General features: G+C 43.8%; 1 protein-coding gene across 2 annotated transcripts in view; it reads right to left on the reverse strand.

Moving 5' to 3' along the window:
* Sntg2 (syntrophin gamma 2) overlaps positions 1-27,260 on the reverse strand; it is a 139,870-nt gene that overhangs the window by 5,953 nt on the left and 106,657 nt on the right. For both annotated transcript variants that reach the window (XM_041630352.1, XM_041630353.1), the window contains exons 11-12: positions 14,897-14,989; positions 8,059-8,169 (exon numbers count right to left, since the gene is read on the reverse strand). In XM_041630352.1, coding sequence (XP_041486286.1) covers positions 8,059-8,169; positions 14,897-14,989 — 204 coding nt within the window. The remainder of the gene's footprint in view (positions 1-8,058; positions 8,170-14,896; positions 14,990-27,260) is intronic.

Raw genomic sequence — 27,260 nt, forward strand, 5'->3', positions numbered from 1 at the left:
TGCTGCTAGTCATTTAGGAACCATCTGTTATCAGATCAACTATCTTGGTACCACAGTGACTCTTATCATTATGTAATGGTGACGAGAAAGTAGAAGAATGGTGATATTGGCAATTCAGATATGACAATAAGAAGTCATAAAGTGCTTCCCTTAAACAAAATAAATTTAAGTTTATCATTAAGTTGTATAGGAATACTTGTATGCATGCACAGGAGGAAACACAGGTACAAAGATTTCAGTTTTAAATTAGTTACTTCTCATCACTGTCACAGGGTATCTTCCAGAAGGAACTTAAGGGAGGGGATTTTACTTTGGTTCGAGATTTTAGGAGGTTGCGGTCCTTTGTGTTAGGCCCCAGGAGGAAGCAGCTCATAGTGGCAGGAGTGTGTGGAGCTGTGGTGACTCCTCAGATCTTGAAAGATCAGAAAACAGAGGTCTCAGTCAGAACCAGAAGCAGATATATAACCTTCAAATCCTACTCCAAGCAGCTCAGGTCTGCTAACTAGACTCTGTACTGAAGTCTATACAACCTCTAAAATCAGCACCACCAGTTGTGGGCCCAAGAGATCCAACACATGTCGGGGACGTTTCAGACTCAACTCAAACAGGTACCTATTTGTGGCTTCTGGGAGCCACTGAGTAGGGGATATTTTAAAACATGACTCCTGGAAATAGCCTGTCATTTCTTCTCCCAAGCTCATATTTGTCCTCATTGGTGTTCTGTTGCTTGAGATGACATTATGGCCATGGGAAATCTTATAAAAGAAGGTATTTAATTAGAGGCTTTCTTACTGTTTCAAAAGCTTAATCGATTATCATCATGGCAGGGAACATAGGAGGATGCATGCATGGTGCTGGAGAAGTAGTTGAGAGTTTTATATCCTGATCCACAGGATATAAAAAGACTGGGCCTGGCATGGGTTTTTGAAACCTCAAAACTCAATGCTTCCTTCAACAAGGCCATATTTACTCCAACAAGGTCACACCGCTTAATCCTTCTAATCCTTTCAAATAGTTCAATCTTTGGTGACTAAGCACTCACATATATGGGCATAGATTCAAACTATCACAAATATTTTAAAACCAAGTGTTCATTTGTCAGGAATCCTAACACCTAGTTTTTAAATATTTGCTGTCACCTTCAATGTTGGCTCTGTAATCTATGTCTTCTAGACTTTCCCTGGTCACATCCTTTTCTAAAAGGATGTTTATTTTTATTGTGTATTGTTGTATGTTTTGTATGTTTATGCTGGGGTATGTACATGTGGCTACAGATACCTTTAGTGGCCCAAACAGAGAAACAGGTTCCCTAGAGTTGAGTTATAGGCATTGCAAACTACAGAGCATGGGTTCTTTAAATTGAACTTGGGTCCTCTACAAGAGCAGTATGTGTTTTTAACCACCAAGCTATCTCTCCAGCCCCTCTGGCTCACATTCTTAATCTTTCTCTGTTAGCTAATAACAGAATTACAAATTAATGTATTTTATTGACCATGGCAGGATGTTAAACAGTCAAACAAACTGATTTCTACCAATGACCCTGGCTCCATCACTTTTGCTGTTTCCACATGCTTTAAGATGAACGACAACCGTTGGCAAGGCTGTTTTTAACTAATTCAGTTTTTGCAGTTCACAGGGGATCCAGAATAACTCAGACACATACTGAGAGCGGGAAAGCTGGGGAGGAAGAGTGCCCGCAGTTTCACAATTTTTTTCTGTGCTGGTAAATATTTTATTTGGAAATTTCCAAGTTCTGACAAAGATAAATAACTCTTGCCCATTTTATTCAACCAAGGTCAATATCTTGAAGGACAGTATAGAACTTCTCTCATTTTTAATTTAATGCTGAAGGGTAAAATATTGATAAAGATGCACTGGAAAGATACCTTCAGGTTATTGGGAAGTTCAAATAGTTTACAAATGCAAGAAATTGGCACTTGCTCACGCCCCAGTATGTCCTTTGCCCCTGGTACATCATTAACCTCTGTAAGGCTGCTCGGTACAGCCCCCTATCTTTCTTTCCTATTCTAGTGAGGACAGCAGGGTGATAACCTCCACCCCCCCTTTTTTGGGGGGAGGAAGGCATACCAGCACATATGCGTCTGTTTCTCCTTTAAAAACATAGTGCTCAGATTGACTTTTCGTTCTACCACTAACATGGATGAGGCTTCTCTGAACCCAAATCTTCAGCCCTCACACATCTCCAGGGCCAGCGATCAATGAGAGCCACTGGCATTCCAACACAGGGATGGAAATTGGGTCCAGCTGTCTCTGCTTGTACAATCTGTTATTTAATAAACTATGATTAGAAGAAAAATGGTTAATAAAGTGGACGTGGAGTAGAAGGTATAATCTAGGCGGTTTCCTTGGATACAGATAAAGTGAGTCTACAGCACATGCCTGCAGGTGCAGCGAGGCCAGCCACGCTTCCAGGTGTCCAACACACGCATGTGTTGTTTGTCCATGGGGAGATCAATCCTTTGATAAAGTTCCCAGGAACTCAATTAGCTTTCTAGATAGTGCCTATTTCTAGGTGGAGCCTCATCTCTGTGATGCTTCAGCTTACACTCACTTCCAGTGATGGGGGTTCTCTGCCTCTCCCCAAACCGGACTGGTACACAGAGAGTGGTATCTGTCCTAAAGAAGGGACCCTGGACATAAGAACATGACTAAGGGAACTCTCAGAGATTTCTGATAATCTAGCTGGGTAGCTTTTCCTTGTCACTAGTAAAATCTTTAAATTTTGATTAAAAATTAAATTTTAAACAGACAACATGATTTATCATTACCTCCAAAAAGCTCATAGCTCATTTTTGATTTTAAAAAAAGAATCATTTCCAAAGGATGGGTGTGCTGGCCCTGACGCACACTGTATGTATGTCCTATTGAGTTTAACTGAAGGTGATGGTTACGAGCTCACCCTATGCTTGCCCACAGCATAGGCTTCTGCCTTGGAAAACGATGTCCATGTCAAGAACCAGGCGTGTGTGTGTGTGTGTGTGTGTGTGTCTGTGTGTGTGTGTGTGTTCAAGGCCTCTGGACCTTGGCTCCAGTCATGATTTTCAGCAGGATGTCAACTAGCTCTGAATGGCATGACCAAAAAGAAGCCTTGTATTCTCTAGTGGGTCATCAGTCGGCTTGTTTCTCCACCTTCCTTATCCATCAGGCATGGCGATGAGAATCCCACTTGGCCATGCCTTGCTGAGTAGGGAAGACAGGCAGAAGAAAACAGAGCTCATCTGAGATTCTGTGCTCACCTCCAGTTCATGTCACAACCTAGACCGCTGTGATAGATGAACATGTAGGAGATGGTGGGGGTCACATGGATGGGGACCACATGATGGGATTTTTGTTTTATTTAAAAAAACCTTCCACTAAGGGCACAGAGAAGGTGATATTTGTGAACCAGGAAGTCTCAGATACCAGAGGCCAGATCTGACTGGACCTAGGACTTGAAGCTCCCAGGACTGTGAACCAAGCAGTCCTCAAATCCAGCTCCATGCTGGCACATACCTGGTGTCCTCTGGTGCCTCGCTTTAGAAAAGCATCTCAAACCTCTTCCTAGTGTCTAATTATGCCAAGCATTTCCTGATTTGGCCTTTTTTCTTCCTCCTTATAGTTCATGGGCAGAAGACTCATGGGTTGCTTTGGGAACAGGTTCCGCAGCTGCTTGCTACCTTGCTGCAGGAGCCACTTGTTCAGTTAGCTTGAGCTATGAACATCCATAGTGTGCCCCCAAAACCCCCATCTGGTGACGTCTTAGATGGGGCAAATGTATCCTGTCACCTCTTCCGGTGTCTTCCTAGTGGAAGAAGACTTGCACACTTGCTTAGAGATCACATTTAGCTACGTGTTTCTGTTAATATGATAATTCTAATTCCATGGACAGACAGGATGCAGTGATTCTAATTCCACAACAGACAGGGCGTACTCAAAACAAAACAGAGCTATAGGAAGCCACGTGATATTGTGTGGTGGATGGCTAAGCTGTGTGAGCAAGCCAGACTGGGACCACATGTTCAAAGGACTCCGAGGAACTCTGGGGACTGGGCGCTGTACCCGAGGGGCACTGGATCTCAGAGTCTCTACTCTAAGACCATAGAGGTCTCAACTCATCCTGCTGCAGACGGCACATTCAGCTCCCCCTGATTCCAGCTCATGGACTATGTTCCAACCTGTCCATGGTTCGGTTGGGTCGTCCGCCCCTCTTTGCTCCTTCTGGCTTCCCAGAAGGGTTTTTCATTGTTACTAACTCAGCAACAGCGTCAGCGCATGCCTGACATTGGGCTCTGCTGGAAGGCAGAACGGCAGTTCTGTCTGCTGCCTGCTGCTCTCAGCTCAGAGTTGCCTATGCCCGGTCCTCCTCACTGCATCTGATAGACTTCACTGACTTCCTGATGATACAGGAATTGCTCTTAGAGGACGAAAATTAATCACAATTGTTTCTCTCTTCATTAAACTGTGCTTTGTTGCAGGGATACAGATAGGGATATTAAGAGTAAGATGAGCTAACTGGCTGCAGTGGAGAAAGGCTTTCATTTGCATCATGGGAAGTGTTTCCTCCTGAGAAACCTGTAAAACTCTGAGTCTATTTGGCAACCCTCCCTTTCATTTCCTCTCCTCCTTCTCCTCCTCCTCCTCTCTTCTCCTCCCCCAGCCTCTCTCTTCCTTGAGCCAGGGTCTTGTTTTTTCCAGGGTGGCCTTGAATTTGTACATAGTCAAAAATGACTTCCAACCCATGATCCTCCTATCTCTACCTCCCAACCTCTGGGATCACAGGCATGTGCCACCAAGCCCAACAACCGACAGTACTTTGTGTACTAAGTTTCTCTTTCTTTCAGTGTTAATATATTAATTTAAAACATACTTATTAAACACACGTGCAGGGGACCTCATGCTGCAGAATAACCCATCTAACCTACTCTGAGAAGCTCAGCCTCAAATGCAGAGGAAAGCATAAGAAATTTAAATATAGCCAATGTTCCCCAAAACAAAGCTAGGATGGAGGGTCACAACACAGCAGGAGCTAGCTGTGGGCTGGGGCTTTTCTTCCACCACTATCCTGTACTGTGTTTCCTCATAATCTCACTGTAAGTCACATAACTAGTCAGTTGAAGAGACCTCCGGGGAAAGTAAATACCTCACTTACGAAGGCCTTAGAAGTGGGAGAGGCACCTCAGTTGGCAAAGTGCTAAGCAAGCAAGAAGACCTGAATGGAGACACTCAGCAACCGCGTGGAGCCAGCATGAGCCACCTAGCACTGGACAGGGGGAGACAGGTAGATTCTCAGAGCCCACTGCCTGCCAGCCTAGCCGGATTAGTGAGCTCCAGTCCAGCTCTTAAAAAATAAAGCGGAGAGAAACTGAGAAAGATATCAAGCATTGACCTTTGGCCTTTACACACAGAACATACACATGTATGTACACCCACGTGCACACGTACACACACCTATGTAAACACACATACATGAACTGCACGAGAGAGAGAATGAATTGTGGCTGTGTGCTAATTCCAAGAATGCCTAGGGGTCTAACTTGTTTTGCTGTTTCATAAGCTCTAGCAGATGCTGCTAGGGAAATTATTTCTGAGCTGAGCGGGGCTATGTGAGCATCATCCCCGTGAGCTCTGGTCTGTACCTGCAGAAACCTCCAAAGCCCAGGAGGTGCCCCTGGCTCTTGCTTCGCTTCAGTTAAAGCCTCAGCCTTTTTCTGCCTATTCCCTGCTTGGGTCCCAAGAGAAGCCCTGGTAGTCTGAGATCTGTGAAACATCAGGATTGGGCTGCAAGTTTGTGCACTTGATTTTGTTGAGATGTATCCACACACCTCCCAAACATTTCTATGCGTGTATATTTCTCATTTTTTTTCTTAAAAAGAGCCTCACAGAATGTTTAAAATTTTAGCATTATTGATCCAGTATTCATTTTTATAACCTCTTTAAACCTTAGATCTTTCTCATTTTATACCCACTAGGATGGAAACCCATATAATCTAAAGGCCACAGGGAAGTTAGCATTCATTTCAAATTGCTACACACCAATTCAAATTCATCTCACACTGATACACCCACCCCTCTCTCAACAAGCCAACCTACAGTTGACTGACTGACGGTAAAAGGTAGGAAATTACACCTTTAACTGACACTGTACCTGCTGCTAAGGGGCATCTCAGATACCAGGCAAGCACATGCTGTTCCTTCAGCTTGTGCTCCAGGGAACAGCAGTGCCTTAAGCATATTTTGAGCCCAAATCCTCAGGGCTCTGTGACTCCCAGACTGGAGAAGTGAGAGTGACAGGACCCATGCAGGGAAGGGTGGCAGGTCCCTCCCAGCCGTGGGTGCCCCATCAACGCACAGACCTGGGGTAAGCAGAAATCCTGACTTGCATGCGTTGCGAATTGATCTCTACCTGACTGCCCCTACTCAGTCATTCCCTCTCGGACCACAGAACTTAGCTCATCGTGGAGCGGCAGGATGCAACCTCTCCAGACAATGCAGTGTGCCGACAGTCTCATCTCCCCAACTTCTTTTTTTTTAAAAAAAATATTTATTTATTATGTATACAATATTCTGTCTGTGTGTATGTCTGCAGGCCAGAAGAGGGCACCAGACCTCATTCCAGATGGTTGTGAGCCACCATGTGGTTGCTGGGAATTGAACTCAGGACCTTTGGAAGAGCAAGCAATGCTCTTAACCACTGAGCCATCTCTCCAGCCCAACTTCTAACTTCACAAGAGTCTGCAGCCTGTGGTGACCCAGAGCTTCACAGGTTGCCCCACCCCCACAGTTTCACACCTTTCTGCCAGCTCAAGGCTCCACACTTCCTTCCCAAACTCAAGGTTCCACAATCTGTCTCCCTCAGCTTATCACCTCAAACCTCCATAGTCTGCCTTCACCTCAGGACTCCACAACCCATCTGCCTACACTCAGAACCTAGAGCCTGCATGTCCCATCTCAGGAGCCCACAGCTTCCTACTTCCCTTCAGGGCTGTATATCCGAAAGTGTCCACAGACTACCCAGTAAGTATATATCCCACCAGCCTTGGCCAATTCTATCCATAAAAGTGCCAAGCAATTCTGCATAATTTCTCTTCTACTTAGAAAGCAATTCTGGGTTTCCCTATTACGGTCTTGACCCTTTTGCTCATAACACCACTGCTTCCTCTCTGTGATGGACTCCAGGAGTTTGGCTCAGTGCTCCGCTGTAGATCTCTGCATCTGCTTCCACAGTTACTGAATGAAGGCTCTATGATGACAATTAAGGCAGTGATCAATCTGATTATAGGGGAAGGGCAGACCACAAGCGGAAATCCACAGAAATAGCTGACCCGAGCAAGTGGGAGCTCACTGACTCCAGACTAACAGATGGGAAACCTGCATGAGACCGAAGTAGACCCTCTGAATGTGGGAGACAGTTGGGAGGCTTAAACAGTCTGTGGGACCACTGGCAGTGGGACCAGGATTTATCCCTAGTGCTTGAACTGGCGTCTGGGAGAATATTCTCTTTGAAGGGATACCTTGCTCAGCTTAGATATAGGGAAGGAAGGCTTTGGTCAGACTATGTTGACTCCCCATGGGAAGCCTTACCCTTTCTGAGGACTGGATGGTGATGGGGTATGGTGAAGTGTGGGGCAGGTGGAGGGGAGGAAGTGGGAACAGGGATAGCTATGTAAAATGAGAAAAGATTGTATTTAAAAATCTTAATAAAAAGAGAGAGAGAAAAGAAAGAAAGGGATAGGGGACTTTTTTCTTATATTGTTTCTATAGGCATTTCATCAGACAATGCAGTTTGCAAAACTTTTCTATTAGATTTTGGCTTCTAGAACATTTTAAAGTACCGACTCCTTGCTACTATTTACTAAACAATGTGTGGGTTTTGATAGAATTAAATACTTTGTGTCATCTGTCACCATTTCAGGACACAAACTCTCAGTGGAAAAATATTAGTCCTAGGTTTGCTAAGTTAACTTCCAGGTTTAGGATGAGTTTGTTTCCTTCTCATGCCTCTTTACCAGCTGACCCCTCTCTCTACTTGTCTCTGAGTACAGAATGTACAAGTTTTACCTTCGTCTCGATCTGTTTGGTGTCTGGATTTTGAAACAGCAGCTTTACTCGAGTTTTCCCATCGTCTGAAGATCCCTTAAGCTGAGAGAACTTGAATCTCCAGAGGACGTTCTGCAGAGAAATGATATGAATGAGTGATATATAAGCAATATTATATTCACTGAATGTCTCATAACGTAAAGCACATATCTGGGTAAATGCCATTTTTTATGACATGTCTGCCTTCTGTGCGTAGAGGCTGACCCCCATGCCCAGCCAGCTCAGGGTCGCATGCTAGCCTTTCTAGTTTGCACCCTGCTTTTACCCTCCTTGTCTTCCTGAACCTACCCTAGAAGTTTTTCAAGACCATTGCTTCCTTATTTGCCTGCAGAACTGTAAGTCCATGGAAGGCCAGTCTCTTACCAGTAGGATGCTGGCCACCGTTCAGTTCACATAGGAAGTTTGGATCCCGCCTGCATAACCCCACCATGGCTACATACTGTCATTTAGTCTCAGGTTCCCGAGAATCAACAGGACAGCGTGGGCAGTGCTGCCTTACACGACGGCTTCAAGCTCGCATAGCACTTGCTGACATGTTTCAGAGGTAAAATATCACCTCAGCTCTCAGGAGGTTGAGACAGGGGGATAACCACAAGTCTGGGGCGAGTCTGGTTCACATAGTGAGCTCCAAACCAGCCAGGGAGAACCTTCCTCACAAAACAGGAAAATAGAATCCTTATGTCCTAAGCATGGCAATGCCCTAAGCACCTCTGGATGACTGACACTTTTATAGCGAGTTGTCTTTAATAACCAAGAGTCATTTGTTTCAAATTTATCATGCTTTCTCTCATGAACTCTAAATGTAATTTTACTTTATTTTTTTAAAGAAAACTATTTCTGAAAACCATGAATGTCATTTCTGCCTGTGGTCTAAGTCAGCTACTTAATTTCCAGACTCTGAACCCCACTCAATAGGGGATTGAGCCTCAGTACACAGGTCAGGGTGGACAAGCTGGGAACTCAGAGCCCAGAATGGCTGCCGAGAGAGCATGGCAATGGCGGTGCTTGCTCGCTTTAGTTAAAGCACCAGGAGATGAATTTGAAAGGGCCTTGGGTTTCCGACTGGAGTAATAAATACTGAAGGATCTCAACACTTGGCTCTCCATCATGGAGCTGGAAGGCACCTTTGTGTGGTGTTAGTGACTAAAGCCCAGATCTCCAGCTACATGGAACACATATATTAGACATAAGAGCTTCTGCTTTGACTTCCTCATTCGCAGTTTTGCTGACAGCCACTTCTCATTCAAGAACACTTTGGGCTTTTAAGGCACTGCAGGTGAAACATGACACCAATACTCTCTTTGGAGTGCCTGGAGGCATCCACAGGCACCGTGACACTGGAATTCCGATGTCTTGTTTCTAGCAGAGTGACCTCCGTATCTTCCTGTCTACCATTCACTTCCTTCTTCTTTTGAATTTGGTCTCTCTGTGTCTCTATCTCCTCAAGTCTTAACTCAGCCTCCTAGAATTATGGGATTCCAGCCTGGGGATCAGACTGCATAAGCGCTATCACAGCGTTGAGCAAACTGGAGTATCGCCGCTGTGACGGAGGAGCATCCACGAGGCTCCATCACTCTGAAATTCTCCAGTTAGTAGTACCAGAAGTATTTGCCTCCTTTGATCTTGAGTAGCAGAAAATTCCACAGTGTGGCTTCTTTCAGAGAGGGATGAGAGCCCCGGTGTTGCTGGAAATCTGAGTGACCCAAACTCCAGATTCCTAGGCCCTGTACTGCTGCTATAATTTTACTAGAGACAAGGCTGGGTGTTCAAACTGTTCACAATAGCTGGTAAAGGCAGAAGATCTCCTTGTGGGTTTGGGTCTCCGGTTGCTCATTTTTCCACACAGCCTGTATCAGGAACTTGGAGTAAAAAGCAATAGTCTCTGCTTCACCTCTTCATTTCCAGCTCCTCTCCTACTTCAGCATACCACGACAGGACCAGAAAATCAGCTAGCATCAAGTCACAGAGCAGAAGAGAGCTGTAGTGGCTGCTCTAACACCAGCTAGCCCGGAGACACGTCATGTGAGCAGTGCTCTAACACCAGCTAGCCCGTAGATAGGTCATGTGACCAGTGCTCTAACACCAGCTAGCCCATAGATAGGTCATGTGACCAGTGTTCTAACACCAGGTTTAGGACAAAGGCCATATATCTAGAATGGTGTTCTAGTTTATTCTCACTTTGATGATTTTGAAATGTCCTAGAAATGAACAAATGTGCTAGATTGTGGTCTTCTCGCTTAGTGTCAGGGCAGGAATTATGTTTGGACATGTGTGTACTTGCGCATGTGTACATGCATGTGTGTACTTAAGCATGTGGAGGCTAGATGGTTAACCTGAGTTGCTTCTCAGGTGAAGTCCACCTTATTTTTAGAGACAGGCCTGTCATTTGCCTGGAACTCACCAAATAAGTAAGGCTGGTTGGACAAGAAGCCCCTGAGACTGACCTGTCTTTGCATCCTCTGGCTTCCTTATGCCGTTCTGGGACTGGATCTCATGCTTGCACTATATTGACTGAGCCATCTCCTAAGCTCCAGTGAGTCTAAGCCTTACACACCCAAATCTCAACATGTCCAGTCCATGAGTCTATTTGGTTTTCTCCAGTGACTTGGACAAAATGCTATTCATTAATATTTCACATTTGGTCCTTATTTAGATTTATAACCATTCAGTTTGCAGTAATAATTTAAAGCTCCTTACACGAAGCTTACATTGCTGCAGTTCTTTTGGGAATTAAGAATTGTAATTACAGTCAAGAAAAGTGTGCTCTGTGGACTCAGGACCTGGTCTACTTATTCCAGTTGTATTGGGGGAAATTTTCTCATATATAATTTATTGAAGAGGTGTCCATGAAAATGATGCGAAGAGAGGAAGGGAGTTCACCTTTAAAGAAGGCACAGTCAGGAGGTTGTGGCCCAAGCTCAGGTTTAGACAAGCAAAAAGAATCTTAGCTGGATCTTCAGGAAAACTCGTCAGCTATGGGATGAGGCAGTGATCAGGTGTGAGAAGCTGGATGAGGTAGTGACCAGGTGTGAGGCTCACAGGAGAAGTTGGATGAGGCAGTGACCAGGTGTGAGGCTCACAGAAGCTGGATGAGGTAGTGACCAGGTGTGAGGCTCACAGGAGAAGCTGGATGAGGCAGTGACCAGGTGTGAGGCTCACAGGAGAAGCTGGATGAGGCAGTGACCAGGTGTGAGGCTCACAGAAGCTGGATGAGGTAGTGATCAGGTGTGAGGCTCACAGGAGAAGCTGGATGAGGTAGTGACCAGGTGTGAGGCTCACAGGAGAAGTTGGATGAGGTAGTGACCAGGTGTGAGGCTCACAGAAGCTGGATGAGGTAGTGACCAGGTGTGAGGCTCACAGGAGAAGCTGGATGAGGCAGTGACCAGGTGTGAGGCTCACAGGAGAAGCTGGATGAGGCAGTGACCAGGTGTGAGGCTCACAGAAGCTGGATGAGGTAGTGACCAGGTGTGAGGCTCACAGGAGAAGCTGGATGAGGCAGTGACCAGGTGTGAGGCTCAGTAGTGGTGGGAGTTGTCTCCCTCAAGCAGAGAGCCTCTGAGAACTGAGTTTAGAGAAGGCCCTTTTGGGTCTCCATGGAAAACTATAGGCCATCACCCAGAACATTCTGGGTAAAGAGCAGCCCGTTTTGTCCAGCCTAAGTAGGTAATAAATGACTGACATAGATTCTAATGTTTAATGGCCAAAGTTCAATCTAATCTAATCAAAGGTCAACGTCCAGAAAACCTGAGGTTAGCCTTCATGCCTCCACATGCAAAAGTACACACAGTCACCAAGAGTCCAGGTCCCAAAAGCTCATAGTAGTCATGTACAACATTAAGAAACAAATGATAGTATTTAAAAATATTTTAAGAGTAAATTTGAGGAAAAGATGGTAGATTCAATGGCAAGAAATATCTTCAGAGCCACACTTGAAACCTGCATTGGAAATCAGGGACATTTTCTAGGGAAAAGGAGAGAAGGAAGCAGGCCAGGACTCAAACGTGTAGGAAAATAGCTGATGTATGACTTAGTTGATAACGTAACATCATCAATTATAGCTGTCCACAAGTTCTCAACATCCAAGAGATCCCAGCACCCACACTAGAGGGAAAGTTTGTCCACTGTGGGTTCAGCCCTCTCACAGGAACAGGGGGCCATGTAACCACGAGGCTAAACACACTGATGGCAGCCAATGTGGGGAGCTGAGAACATTCCACAGACCCTTACAGAAACAGGAAGGATGAACCAAGAGTACTAGCCCCTCCTTCCAGGTCGCCAGAAACCAGAGTTAACATCCAAGACCTTCCCCGGCAGTGTTGCCAAGTCCTGGCTTCACACTGGACAGGGGGTAAACATGGTACTAGCCTCTTGTAGTCACAAAAGGCCTCCTGCAGAATCTTGTGTGGACTGTGCTGACCCTTGGATTGACAAGAAGACGGGGTGAGTAGGAATAAACCAGAGACATAAGCACAAATGAACCTCAGTGGGATCTCCGGCAGGCAGCAGGACTGTGCGCTGTTTTGCTCTTCTTTGGTAAGGATTTTGGATACGATCTATTCCAAGATGTTGCCACGTGCAGCAGAGGAGACACCCGGAGACCCCTACAGACTCTATGGAGGTAGACCATGAACACCTGCCCTGAAGGCAGGAACCAGAAACTCTCAGATTTGTCGTCCTGAAGCACCAGAATGTGTGCATCAGAGAGGAAGCAGCAGAAACGACATGGAGTGTTCTCCTTCCTCCAGGATAGATGCTATAACACCTCACTCATCCCAGGACATGTGGGGCAAGAGTACTCAGGTCTGGTTTCTTGTTATTAGTAGCAAGTACAGGTCATGTGACTGTGTACATCCCATGGTCAACAGAAAGATACAATGAAGAGAACCTTGCCAAGGATCGGGAAGTCATTTGCTCACTGACTCTGGGCTAGAAACATAGTTGTCCTTTGATGATGGATGTAGACTTAAAATCCATTCCTGATATTCAATTTTTATGCAACTACATTTTGTTATTACTGCTATCGCTGTGTGAGTCCATACTGGGAAACATCATGATCATTTCCCTGGAGGGAAGAGAAGTGATAATGTTTGTATAAGGTTTTCAGGAGCCAGGATTGTGTAACAGAAGCAGCTTCCATCTCTGTCTCCGGATTTCTCCTCCTCTGCACACAGAGAGCGTGGACATGATAATTCTATATGGTTTTCTCTCCTATTCAAGGCAGGGGCTGAGCAGCACTCCGGGCCTCCATCATGGACTTTCCAGATGTGGCAAAAGGGCCCTTCCAGGTACTGGAAATAAAAAAAAAAAAACAAAAAAAACTCCAGACATCTCCGTGTGTCCCCTAGAGGGCGGACTTGTCCTAGCTGAAATCTTTGTTCTGGCAGAATGACAGCAAGGAGAAGACTTCTAGACAAAGTCACTGTCAGTAAGTTCTTATTTGGGTCACAGAAGAAAGTGGCCCAAGAGGCTTAGATATGGTAGTTGGGAAATAACTATGAGAAAGTGATTGTTGATTCTTGGGAGCCTTCCATGAGACTTCACATCGTCACGGTGAATCTGGAACAGGGACAAGTTGAAGCTGAGCCTGCATCATATATGTGGAAAGCAGGTTTCGGGAACTCTGGTTACGGTTAGTGATAGCACAGCAGACATTGTCATGTGTGGGGATGAGCCCAAGCATGAAGACCCTAAGACCAGACCAGAGTGGCATCCCTCCTGTCAGCTGGCCCATCACCAAACAGAAGCTTTGCACAGCAGGACACTCCCCAGCAGCCCAATTTTCTTAAGTATGGTTTGGCAGCCACCAATCTGAAGGGACTTGGCTAGCCTGAATGGACAATAAAGACTTCTCTTCTGCTTTGTTCTGCAAAAGAAGCCGCAGGAAGCTGCTCCGGAGGAGCCCCAAGGTCCCATTGCTTGAGGCCCCTTGATCCTGCTCAATCTTCTCACAGACATCACTCTTCTGCCTTGTGAGTCTGCACACAGCCGGCTGCCAACCTTTGCTCCTGCTGAGGAAAGCCAGGGAAATCTCTAAACCAAATCTACAGGCATCCCCTGTTCACAGGGACATTCATCTAGGTATGCTTTCTTAGGCGTCACTCATTCTTAATTAGTGAAGCAGATTTTTATAAATATTACCCGATGAATCATTGGCTCTTCACTCCGGCAAACATTTTCTTATCGCTGACGTAATTGGGAGAGCCCTAAGATGAGGACGGTAATAACCCAGTGAGTTCCACTGCTCACACAGGTAGCTTTAATCAATAAGTCTGGACTCGAGGGCAGCTTCTGCATTTGGGAATACATTCTACCAACATGTGGAGCTTACTCTCAGCAAAGTACTCAGGTTCTAAGGAATGGTTGGGATTCTTTTTACTGTGTTTTAGTGTTGCTTTTTCCTTCAGAGGGACCAAGAAACCCCATCCTGTGTTTTCCTTTCTTTCTTTCACCTCACGTGTGTGTGTGCGCGTGCATGCGCGTGCGCGCGCGCGCGTGTGTGTGTGTGTGTGTGTGTGTGTGACAGAGAGAGAGAGAGAGAGGGAGAGAGAGAGAGAGAGAGAGAGAGAGAGAGAGAGAGAATCTTATATCATATTTGCCAAATACTATTTTGTTGGAGTTTTCTACCTGGGCTCTAGAGATTGTGAACACCCAGGGACCTCAAACTAGCCAGAAGGAAGGCAGGTTATATAGGCAGACCTCTGACTCTGTGCACAGCTGGTGGGAGCCGTCTGCTCTCAGATTTCTCTGAGCAAGTGCAACGTGACATGTATAGTACCTGTAGGGGTTCTCTGCATCTTACCTTTGTTTTGCTGTCAAAGCAGGTGAATCCCAGGGCAAAATCCACTGTGAAGCACAGAGTCTCCCCTTGCCAGCTGCACAGATACGTTTTTGACTGGAAAAGAACATTAATTTTGAGTAAGTGCTCTACATTAGTTCTGTTTAACTACAGGAAGGTAGTTGGCAGATTAGCTACTTTAGCCAAAGTACACTGTTTTAAGGCTGAACACACACATTATGTAGGATAAATGAGAAGGTTTGGGAGTTGCAGGGAACACTTTCTTGCTTTTCTGTTTTCAGACAGACAAAGATGTCTTTGAAGGCATCAATTAAACAAAATCGAATCATTAAAACATTTCAACAGACATCTGTTCTCCAAGGACTTGGTTTTCTGGCTCTCTGACATGTGTGCACACACACTCACATGTCCAACACAGGGAAGTCAGGAGGAGCTTATCACTCTACACAGGGTGCCCTGGACATCCTCTGCACTGATACTGGTTCTGCCATTTATCTCTTGTTATCTTAGATTCTTTTCTTAGAACTAGACAAATGCCTTGAACATCACTGAAGTGTGTGGAAGATCTCTGAGGAGACTGTCACCACGTCTTGGCTCTATTTTCTCCTTTATTTTTCCTAGGAAAACAGAGAGCAGGCCCAGGAAGTGAGGACCCTGTCCAACACGACTTGACAACTCTTCCTTTTGCTCAACCCTTGGTCAGCTTCCTAACATTGTCAGGAGTCCAGAACTGTTCACCAAAACCGTGCACAAAGCAGATGCCCACTGCATGCTATACATGCTTTATACTGCTTTATGCTGGTGGGAATTGCTAGTTCCATCCCTGCCCCCAGGAGCTGTTCCCCTTGCTTGCTTTTTCTAACTTGACCCAGACCATAAGAGGTGCTCACATTCCTTTTACAAGTCCATGATAATGGGTGCTCTCATTGTGTGGGAATTACTAATTTCTGGAATTTAAATGTAGTGATGATAAACTATGAGCAACAATTTCTAGGAGATTATTGTATTCTTGGAGCCTCGGTCTCTGACATCATGAAAGCGGCAGAACTGTGAACCCCGGTGGGGAGTGTCTGGTCTTTGGTGTGCAGGAGAGCACTGCTGCAGTGTGTTAGATACTCATGTGCTCAGAGACACAGCTGGGACAGGAGACAGGAGTAGAAAGTTTGGGCAGAGGCTGAACCCTGCAAAATCTTGCAGCAGAGTCTTCCCATTCAAATCTTCAGACTCTGGCATGTGCTGTGTGTGTGTGTGTGTGTGTGTGTGTGTGTGTGTGTGTGTGCGCGCGCGCGCGCAAGCCCGCGTTTATGCATGTGTGCATGTGTGTGTGTATGCGTGTGTGCGTGTGTGTGTGAACTATCAGTACCCCCGTTGCACTGGATGTTTGCTCCTTATTTTCCTTAATATGTTGGTGGGAAAAACCCTCAAGTTGATGCCTGTTTCCCAATTCTCTGAGAAGAGACTGCCTCATGGTCCATTCAGTGGGACAAGGGTATCATAGGACTTGTCACATACATGACCACATTAGAAGCACCCACCCTCATGGACTGCTTACATTTCAAAACAAAATCAACCATTTAAACATTTCAGTGCAAATGACAGGGGAACTTATTATGGCACATTCTTGAAATTGCTGAAGATATGGAGGCTATAAGAATGACTTTCTTAATCACTTCTAGATCTACTGGTGAAAGCATAGATAAAAGTTACACACAGAACACCAGTTGCTAGGCGGAGGAGTAAGATGTGTCTTTTCTTGAGAGACTCTATCTGAAGCATGTCATACAATGACCCACAAAACAATGCTTAGTGGTTGACCGTGGCATTAGACACCTAACAACGCTCTGTGAATAAATCACTATGCTCAGGAAAGAAGTACTAAATGCCTCCTACAACAACTGCCCAGCATTTAGAACAAATTTTCAGAGCATTTTAGAAAATATTATATGGAAATGTCAGAGAGGGCTTAATAATAGCTCAGAATACATGGCTGTGAAGGTCAGCTTCAGAACAAAAGCTAAGGCGGTCAAAAAAAGAGCAACCAATGTTTAAGAAAAATATCAAAAACCTCAAGCACAGAATCACCTGGGGAGTTAAAAAAAAAACCCCAACAACCTAAGACAAAACCAAACGAGAATACTAGTGATCATAAAACGCCTCTCAACTTTGTTCGGGATAAAGAGCCTTGTTGCCTAGAGATGGTGCAGAGTTAACCACAGAGCAGTTGCTCCAGTCCATGGAGGAAATTATGTTAAAACAATGAATAGTCAGTAGGGTTTAGTGCTGCAATGCCAGATTTCAGGAGGCTGAGGCAGAAAGGTTAACCTGGCCTACATAGCCAGACCCTGTGATAATAAGAATGATGATGGTGGTGATGATGATGATTATGGTGATGAAGACATCAATACAAGCAACTTGAAGAGGTCCTGGACTCCAATAATGAAAAGCAAGGAACAGTTCTGATCACATCCACCTTGGAGCATTCGTGTTCATAAGGAATATGACATACAGTGTCCTTGTGCCTTCCACTTCCTCGTGTGTGCAAGTGTGCTCACGCATGTGTGTATGTCTATCTGTCTCCCTATCCCTCTTTCCTTCCTTCTCCCCTTGATTATGGGAAAGCGTTTTCATTTTTTTTTTCTAAATATTTGGTAGAAATCTCAGGTGGAAGCCTCTGCACCAAATATCCCTTTCTTGCGGGAGACGATCTGCCTCACCTTGATGGAGTTCCCCTTGATTTCTGCCATCTACTCAATGAATGCAGAGTCTCTGTCTTTCCTCATGCTGGCTATTTACGTCCTTTCCTCTTTCTCTCTTGTGAGTCTTTTTGCAGGCTTGTCAAAGCTATTTACAAAGAGTCAGCTTTGTGATTTGCCTTAATGCTTCTTTGACACATGGATGGCTTAGAAATTGCCGCCTTCAAGTATTTAAGTATGTTCCTGTTATCTTTCAGTTGTTGATGACTGTTTCCAGTTTGGCTGGAGAACATCTTTGGAATGGCTTCAGTTCTTATCAGTGTATGGTGGTTGTTTCATAGTCTTGGTATGGTTTACTTTGGCATATGCCCCACAGGCCTTGAAGATAATCTCCAGGAAGCTACTGTTCAGTGGAGCGCTCCATAAACGCTTCTCACGCATTGCTGTTAGTTCGTTTCCCTTGGCTCGGTCAGCTTTTACCATGCATATCTTGCAGTTCTATGTCTGGTGAACACATGCATTTGGCCAAGTCTCCTTGGTCAGGGAGTTGGCTGCTCATTCTCCCACAATCCCTCCTGTTGTAGCTTTCTCTTTTTTGAAGTCTACTAGATTTAACAACAACTACCCTCGCTTTTCTTTGACCTGAGCCATATGGTGCAGCCTCTTCTGTCTTTTCTCTTCACACTCCGTGGTGATATTTGAGGTAGCCTTTCAGTAGACACTGTATGGTACTTGCTCTCTGGGTAACTCATTTATCAGTGGTATATTCACACAGCTTCCAATGGGTGGGATTTATGATGTCATTACCTTCTATTTCCTTTTTGTCTGCTTAATGTCATATTACTTGGGGGATGTTAGCATTTTGTGTTTGTCTGAAGGGTTTTGTGTTTTGTTGTGGCTGTGCTCACCCTAGAGAAGAACAGAAGCCTCCCCTGTTTCCCCACGGTTTTTCTCCTCATTATTGCTCCCTTGGTTTAAGCATTTTCTCTATGTACATTTGGATTCATATTGGGCAATGGTATAGTTTTTGCTTCAACCATGAAATATGACAATCTCCTATCCCCTCTCTTCCCCTTTTCCAGAAACTTCTGGGTTCCTGCTTCTGTCATTTACTTTTTGTTTAGATAAAAGTCTCCATCTATTCCTTCTAGGTATGTCTGCCAAAGACAATTTATCTTAATCCCTCTTAATTAGGAAATGGTTTGAAAGACATTTTTCATTTCTGAAAGGTATTTTCAATGGCCGTGGATTCTGTAAGCTAATGCCTTCCTTCTGGTACTTAAATATTGGAAGCCTTCCTTCTGCCATCACTGTTCATGAGAGATCTCATCTAATCTGAATTATTTTGCTCTGTAATCTTCTATTCTTCCTCTCTGACTGATTTCAAGATTTCTTTTTATTAGGTTTTCTGAGCCGTGAGAACCATGACAAGTCTTGGGATGGCTTCCTGGGACATTTGTTTGTGGTTTATTCATTTCTCAGATGCACATGCTTTGAGCTTTGAAAGTTTGAGCCATAATTTCTTTGGGTATATTTGTCTTCCCTCCTTTCTCCTCTTGGGACCCCAGTTCTGGACACTACACTTCAATCTGTGGTTTGAGTCTGCTGTCCCTCCAATCTGTGTTCTCTCCATTACTCACGGAGACAATTTTTGTTGTCACGGATTTGACCACAGCTCCTTCCTCTGCCCTTATCTTACCTCCATGGCTGAGCTTTTAATTTGGTCACAATAGTTTTCACATCTACTTTTTCATTTTCTTTATTTTTATCCTGTTATGTTAGATCTCTTTGTCTGTACTTACGATATTTCCATTTGTTAGAATATATTCATACTTGCCTTTTGAATCAAGTATTTTAAAACTGCAGCTGCCCTTAAATCATTCCCAAATAAGTTTAACATTTCTGAGTTTCAATGTTGGCACCTGAGGACTGTCTGGCAGTCTCTAAGATTTTCCTGGTTTTTGGCATGACAGGTGGTTTTCTTTCGCAATCTGGGGAGTTTTGTATTATGAGATTTCTGATCTTAGGCAAACATTCCATTTTAAACAATTTTCTTGACATTGTTTCAGTAGGGGAGGGTATGTCAAATATGCTAGATACCCAGTTTCCCCTCTTGGCTTGCCTTGTTTCCCCTGGATGAAGGAAGATATCCTGGCCATGTACTTGGCTGCCATGAACCCACTGGGGAGGGATGTTTGGACTTGGCTGACAAAGGTAGAAATTCTGACTCAAAGGAGAAAGACAAAGTCAGTGTCTCACTTAGCCATAATCAGAGAAGCTTCCTCCTTTAGTAGATGTGATCTGCTAATATAGAGGCCCATAGCTGGACGATATGCAGAAAGCAGGAGACCTTGGAACGCTCAGCCCTAAGTGGGTTGTCTCCATCAATTCCCTCCCTTCAAGGCTCAGAGAATCCTAGGGCAGAGGAAGTGAAAAGTTTTTAAGACCCAAAAGGGATGAGGTACACCAAGGAAACAAGGCCTTGTAAACACAGCAGGATGGATGCAGAAACAAACTCACAGAGACTGTGGCAGCACACATAGGGCCTTCACGGGTCTAAGCCAGAGGGAGCCAGTGCTGAGAGGGGATGTGGGCATAAGCACCCATTCCTAACTTAGAAGCCATTTCCAATTGATAACTGTTCACAAATAAAAACTTAGTTTTCTCCAGTGTAGTCTTACTGGGTATACAAACCAGTCTTAAGGCCAGGTCCCATGCTCAGCAGTCAACGGCCAACACAAAATGAATTCAATGGCATTTTTGAACATTATTTTTCTCACAATGCTTTATCAAGTTTCTGGTTTTGTGTGTTTATGGTATTTGTGTGTGTGTGCAATTGTATGTGTCTTTCTGTATCTATTGTGTTTTATAGCTTTGGCTTTGTCTCTTTTTCTTGTTTGCTTGCTTGTTTTGTCCTCTTTTGGTGTCTTTGTATTTTATCTAGTTTTTTAGGCACCTGTTTGTACCCTAAGGAGAGAAAGGAAGAATATGGACTTGACTGAGTGAAGAAGTGGAGAGGATCTGGGAGCTCAGGCAAGGGAAAGTCATAATAAAGTACTTTGTGTTAAAAAACAAAAGAAATTCTGGCTCAAGAAATGTCCCCATATTGAAACCAGAATCATAAAACAGGTGCAAGGCTTCAATAAACCTGTGGCTCAAGGAATTCTGGTAAGCAGGCCGTATCCATAATATGCCCTGGAGCCAGGGGTTGCAAAACAGCCTGAATTGTCTCTCACCTTGCAGTTCATAATAATAATAATAATAATAATAATAATAATAATAATAATAATAAATAACAACAGCAGCTGTCATTTTGGGTCTGGCAAAGCCATTCCCTCTTCTGTACTACTCTCTGCACAAAGACTGATTCTCAGATCCTGCATGGCGCATTCCCTGTACCCTCAGATACTGAGCTGCAGGTTTGTGGTCACCGAACTCTTAGGCCAATAAGACTCTTCTGTTTATAGCTGAACAGTCATTATATAGATGATTTCTTGTATCCAAGCTACTCTATATATTATGTGCAATGTCTAGGGTTTTAGGTCACTTAGTGGAACCAGAAAGGGGCCCCACAAGACTTTTTAGAAGTAGTAGCTTCATAGTAATATTTCCAAACATTTTATTTTCAGTTTTTGGTCACAACATAATACAACTTTTAATAAAAGCATTGAAAAACAAATGTACTGTTATTGAAACTCCAGTGTTGGTTTTCTGTGGCAATTCCCAGGGTTCTCAGTACTACAGGCAGTTTTGTCTGGAACAAAGAGAAATCACATGGCATGGCTTTCCTCCCTTCCCAGTGGCCACAGCGATTCTGTCTACTGTGAGCTTACGCAGGAGCCCAGGAGAACACACTAGAGCTCCGAGCATGGTGGGCTGCAGAGCCAGTGAGCTGGGCATGATTTTTTTCCTCCGAGTTATAGTCGGTGACAGTCCCAACCTCTTCCACTTGTCTCTGAGAGGTGTATGAGTCCTTTTCCTTTCCATTTCTCAGTTACTGGCTCCAGTGAAGGATTTACAGAGACCCTGCCACTCTCAGTGTGATAGGGCAGACCCTGTCCTCATAAAAAAACACAAGAGACTGGATTTGGAGCTGGCATAGTCCTCCTTACTAAGTGCACATCAATTGCTAAGGCTGTGAGGACCCAGCGAATGGGTGTTTTCCACAGACAGCACAGCATGGAGAAACCAAACTGCAGATCTACGATGCCCACTGTGCAGAACTGCAGGCTTTAACTGCTAGCTTCTCTTGGCACAGAGTGCTTTTTGCTAATCAAGACTTAAAGACCCTGGGAAGGCACAATTAGAAAGCTTCTGAATACCTACCTTTGCTTTCATCTCTGAACGCCACTCCAGAAAATTACATACGTGGTAGTAGCAGGAAAATCAAGATAATTAAGATTAAAATAGCTCTTTGTACGGTGGTGGGTAGCAAACTAAATCAGACTGTGCTAAAATGTAGTTTTAAATAGCACATTTGGGCTCATTTTCACATATTAAAAAATATTCACACTCTGGTACCATTAAGTAAACAAAGGCATGAATATTAGCTTTTGAAATATCATAGAGAACATGGCAGAATGTTTAAGTGGCGGCTGATAAACAGCAAAGGAGCTAAAGCTGAGGCAGCAATTCTTTTCATTGAGAAGAGCAGGAAGCGGGCTGTTTAGAGACACCAGGGCAGGGGAGAGCTTGAAAAGCAGCTGCAAGAGAAGCACTTCTCTGTGTGAGCAGAGACCAAGCCTGTGCTCCCTTTACCCCGCTTCCTGCTATCATGGTAGAATGACACTTAATTCTGCACAAGCAGCCTAAGAGGTAGGTACCTGAATCACATCGAAAGGTGCACAGCTTGCCCACAGTTCAAGGAGATGCCCATTCTCCTCCTGCAGCAGGCTCCTAATCATGCTGCTTCCTGCACCAGACATAAGAGCTGCAGCCTAAAGAGTTCACACCCTTATGAGGCTGCAATGTGGCCCACTGTATACTGTTATCAGACATCAGGGAACACGGTGCTAAATGGGAGGTTTACAGTGATGAATGTGAAAGTCCAACAAAAATACATATTGCAACATAATATTAGCTTGGATGGACTAGAAAACGAAGGAAAGCATGGAATCAAGTTCTAGAAGAGGGGAGAAGGCAATCAATAGTAAACAAGGAATACTAGAGTAAAGGAGAAAATAGTAAAATTTACAGACTTAACATGTAACCTTAAAAAAAAGACTTTTAGAAATTCCAAATTTTAGGTATATTGATGAAATATTAAAAAAAATATTAAAAAAAACTCACATAGCCCAAGTCAGAAATCAAACAGGGCACATAGTTCTGATTTTGCAGAAAAAATACTGGAAGAAAACTTTAAATAATTTTGCACAAATAAATTAGATAAATTATATGAAATTGATGTGTCCTATGAGACACACAATCTGCTAAGGCTGAATCATTATGATGTAGCAACTGGGAACATTTATTTACTTGCTAAGGTGCTGAGCAACAGTCAATATCCCAAATCCAAAGGAAAGCAACAGATCACACATTCTACTGGTAAATTCTACCAAATATCTAAGGAAGAATGAAGATCTCTGCTGTGGGACAATGGCCTTGTACCCTGAAAAGATTTGTCACTTGTATTGGTTTAATAAAATGCTGATTGGCCAGAAGTCAGGCAGGAAGTATAGGCAGGGTGGCCAGAATAGGAGAATTCTGGGAAGAGGAAAGGCTCAGGCTGCAGTCGTCACTCAGATGCAGAGGGAGCAAGATGAGAATGACTCACTGATAAAGGTACCAAGCCACATGACTAACACAGACAAGATTTATGGGTTAATGTAAGATGTAAGAATTACTTAATAAGATAGCCTGAGCTAATAGGCCAATCAGTTTATAATTAATGCAGACCTTTGTGTCTTTCTTTTGGACTGAATAGCTGCAGGACCAGGCGGGACAGAAATCTCTGTGAACAGATCTCTTAAAAACTTAAAATTTGATGTTTTCAAACCTGTTCTCTAAGATCTACATCTCTTAGTGCCAAAGCCAAAGAGACCCCCCAGGAAAAGAAAAGTAAAGATCAGTATTTCTGAAGGATACTGACCAAGTTCACCACAAAATGCAAAACACGAACAACCAGAACTCAACAGTGCATTAAAGGCACTGTATGCCATGACAAGTAGTATTTATGTATGTAAAGAAAAGATAACTTGACACCAAAAAATCAATCAATGCACTGTACTTTATATAAAAGGAAAGGAGGAAATTTTTTTCATTTTGACTGATGTAAGAAAGGTCTTGGCAAAATCCAACACTATTCCATGATTAAAGCATAGAAATCACTGAGAGAAGCACAATGAAACAACCCCAGGCATGTGAAATCCCACAGCTAACGTCAGTGAAAAAGACTGAAGGTTTTGTCTCTAAAGAAACAAAAGGCATCAAACTGTAAATAGAAAAAAAAACCTGTAAAATGATCCTTGCTCACAAATTACATGAATTTATTTAAAGAAAGTCTTAAAAATTGAACAAAACTGAAAAGTATTTGAGCACAGAAAATTAGTGACAAAAGCAAATTATGCTTCTACATGCCGATCATGAACAGCCTAAGAACGGTGTTAAGGAAATAATCTCACTTACAATTACATCACAAAGGATAAAATAAATAGTAGAATAGTCAACTAAGTAACAAAATACTAACCAACGAATAAAACATTTAAATATTGGGCTGGAGAGACGGCTCAGAGGTTAAGAGCACTGACTGTTCTTCCAGAGGTCCTGAGTTCAATTCCCAGCAACCACATGGTGGCTCACAGCCATCTGTAATGAGATCAGGTGCCCTCTTCTGGTCAGCAAGCATACAAACAGACAGAACACTGTATACGTAATTAATAAACAAATCTAAAAAAAAAAACATTTAAATATTTAACCAAGGAATTAAAAGAATCTTAAACTTAAAATTTGAAAAGTGATCTTGCGTTCCCACATCAGGAGATTTAATGTTGAGGTGTCAATACCACTCAAAATTACTGATGAACTCAATACCAACTCCGTAAAAAAACTCCAAAAACGTTTTCATAAGACTAGAAAAGCTGTTGCAATCAGGCTGTGCTCTGCTTTAAGTTATTGCAGTTGTGCAATCCAGTATTTTTCTTGCCTACCTTAGCAACAAAACAAGGTGTGCAACTTCAGTGCAAACACCGAGGCAGGGGGACTCCCGCGCCTTGCTGTGAGCTTAAATACCATCCATCTACACACTCCAGGAACTGGCTGAGGATTTTTACATGCTAATCATTGACCAACAGTGAAATGACCCTCGGGGATTAATTCTCTTGGTGCCATATTGTAGACAAGGAAACCAAAGCAAAGGCATCATTCTAAATTTGGTCAAAGTTGTTTAGCTGTTGCATAGTGAAGGCTGGTGTCCTTCTACAAGGTTCTACAGCTCATGGTGATGCCTGACTACGGAGTGAGTTTAATTCAGGGCTACGGAAAGGAAACTCCTGCTAAGACCATCCCTCGCCCCCCCTCCCCCGCCCCCCACCATGGAGTTAACTGCTATAAAATCCCAGCAAAGAAGATAACACTGCTGCTTTTCTTTGTCCAGTGGAAATGTCACAGGGCCTTTTCTTCACTTCACAGATGTTTCAGCTTGGCCTTTGAGGCTCAGAACAACAGACTGGTACTATGAGTATATGTATGGTTTTACTCACAGTGACCTTGGGCCTTCTTTTGAGTATCCCAAGTAATGTCTGTGAGGACGGTGATATTAATAGTGTTCTCATTTAGCTTCCAGACCAAGAGTATTTTATTGCTTCTATTTTCCATCCCACACTGATCACTCAGCCCAGAGCTGCTTGTTCCCGTCCCACTGCCTAAGACCATAGGCATTGTGGATACTGCGGCCTGAGCCTCACAGAGCTGAGTTCTCCAACACTGCTCTGTTGATAAACATTGCTGTTAATGGATCATAAGCAGCACGCCCTATGAGAATAAGGCACATTGCTGATCGCCACCTTGTCTTGCTGCTGACTCCTCAGCAGAAGCCTGCACTTCCTGGAAGTACGCTATTCATGCTAACCAGTCATTGTACAAAATAAAATGTGAGAAAATTTTCACAATTTAAAATCTTCTCCATGTTCTACACATGTGGAGAACAGAAGCTTGTTTGTAGATGAAGAATTGGAAATCAGAGGCCATGGACTCTCTCTGGTATCCTCAGTAGGAAAGGCTCATGGTGGCTTCAATGTTCTCTCATCCCAAGTGTGGCTCTCTATATCATTTCTATGACCTGTGTCCGTGGATCCCAATAATTTGGGTGTGGCGCAGTGTGGGTGTCTACTGGAAGGCGTGACTTTTGTAGCTTCTCCAAGCCCATCCATATCTGAAGCCCCTGACTCCGAGAAAGAAGAGAAGCCTGGTGAACAGGCTCGGGAGGAAGGGAACAAGGAAGGACGACATCAATAATAAAGGTCACTGGTTGACCCAAGCTACAGTAATCTGAGATAATATTCTACTCATTTTGTAAAACATATTGCTGTAAGTAAACATTGAAAAGTAAACCATTTTTTTGCTTCATTCAGAGAATACACAGCATATTATTTTTTTTTAAAAAAAGATGCACATACAAACTGCAAAATATCACAGCTTGGAATTTATTACAAAAGAAAATGCAACCGCTTTTTTGGTTGCTTTGTAAGTTTTGGGGGTACCTGATTTGTGAGAGAGTCCCTTGAAAATTTGGAATTATAGTGACAAAGAAAACAGGATGCTGGTTACCCTGAGACTGTGCTCTGGAAAACCATCTGGACTTGACTGTTAGATACACTACCAGGTCAGTGGCCATCCCTTCCCACACCATCCACCAGAATACGAAAGCGAAAACATGGAGGGCAGAAGCAATTAATAAAAGTTAAGTTGGTAAGCTCTTCTGGAGATGGGAATGTTAATTGAAGGGTTGGATTAAACCATGAGATAAATTAAGTTGCAGAAATAAAAACAGTACCACTAGTAATCTAATTAAATTAAGCTATGATGGACTTTAGAGAAATGTCATGCCAGCTCGAACCCAATCTATGTTCCAACAGCTTTTTGGATACTATTCAGAGAGGCTGATTGTGCCAAGAACACTAAGAAGGAGTTTTTATCACCTCACATCGTAATATATTTTGCATTTAACCACTGAGCCCCCTTACAACGACATTACCCTAGACTGACCTCAGCTGCTAGGCACCTGGAGTAGGGAAGCAGAGTGTGATGTCCCCAAGTATTAGGAAGTTGTCAGGGAGTCCAACAGGGTCCTGAGCAAACAGAGAAGACTGATAAACACAAAACGTGGTGAGTCTAACCTGCTGGAACGCAGGACAGGACGGACTACCGAGTGGTATCATGGCAGAGAGGTCTTATCAGAGGACACACTCTGCAGGTCTGGCTTTGATCTTGGAAGAGAGCCTCATGGAAGGATGTTCAATGGCTCTGCAGGGACTCTGGCTCACAGATGGTGAGATGGACTACTGAAATTCAGTTTGGAGTGGACAAGAGGCATACACCAGAGGAAAAGGTTCTTAGACATTGCTCACCAGTGCTGATTGATGGATAAATCGCATCAGACACATCCAGATCTAGGACATAGCTGAAGGTCACAGGGTCAACCAGTGGCAAAGGGGCATAGGCACAGACATGTCCTTCCT

Source organism: Microtus oregoni, unplaced genomic scaffold (genome assembly GCF_018167655.1).
Source record: "Microtus oregoni isolate MIOR12 unplaced genomic scaffold, Mior012 000034F_ref0000314, whole genome shotgun sequence".
NCBI classification, from domain to species: domain Eukaryota; kingdom Metazoa; phylum Chordata; class Mammalia; order Rodentia; family Cricetidae; genus Microtus; species Microtus oregoni.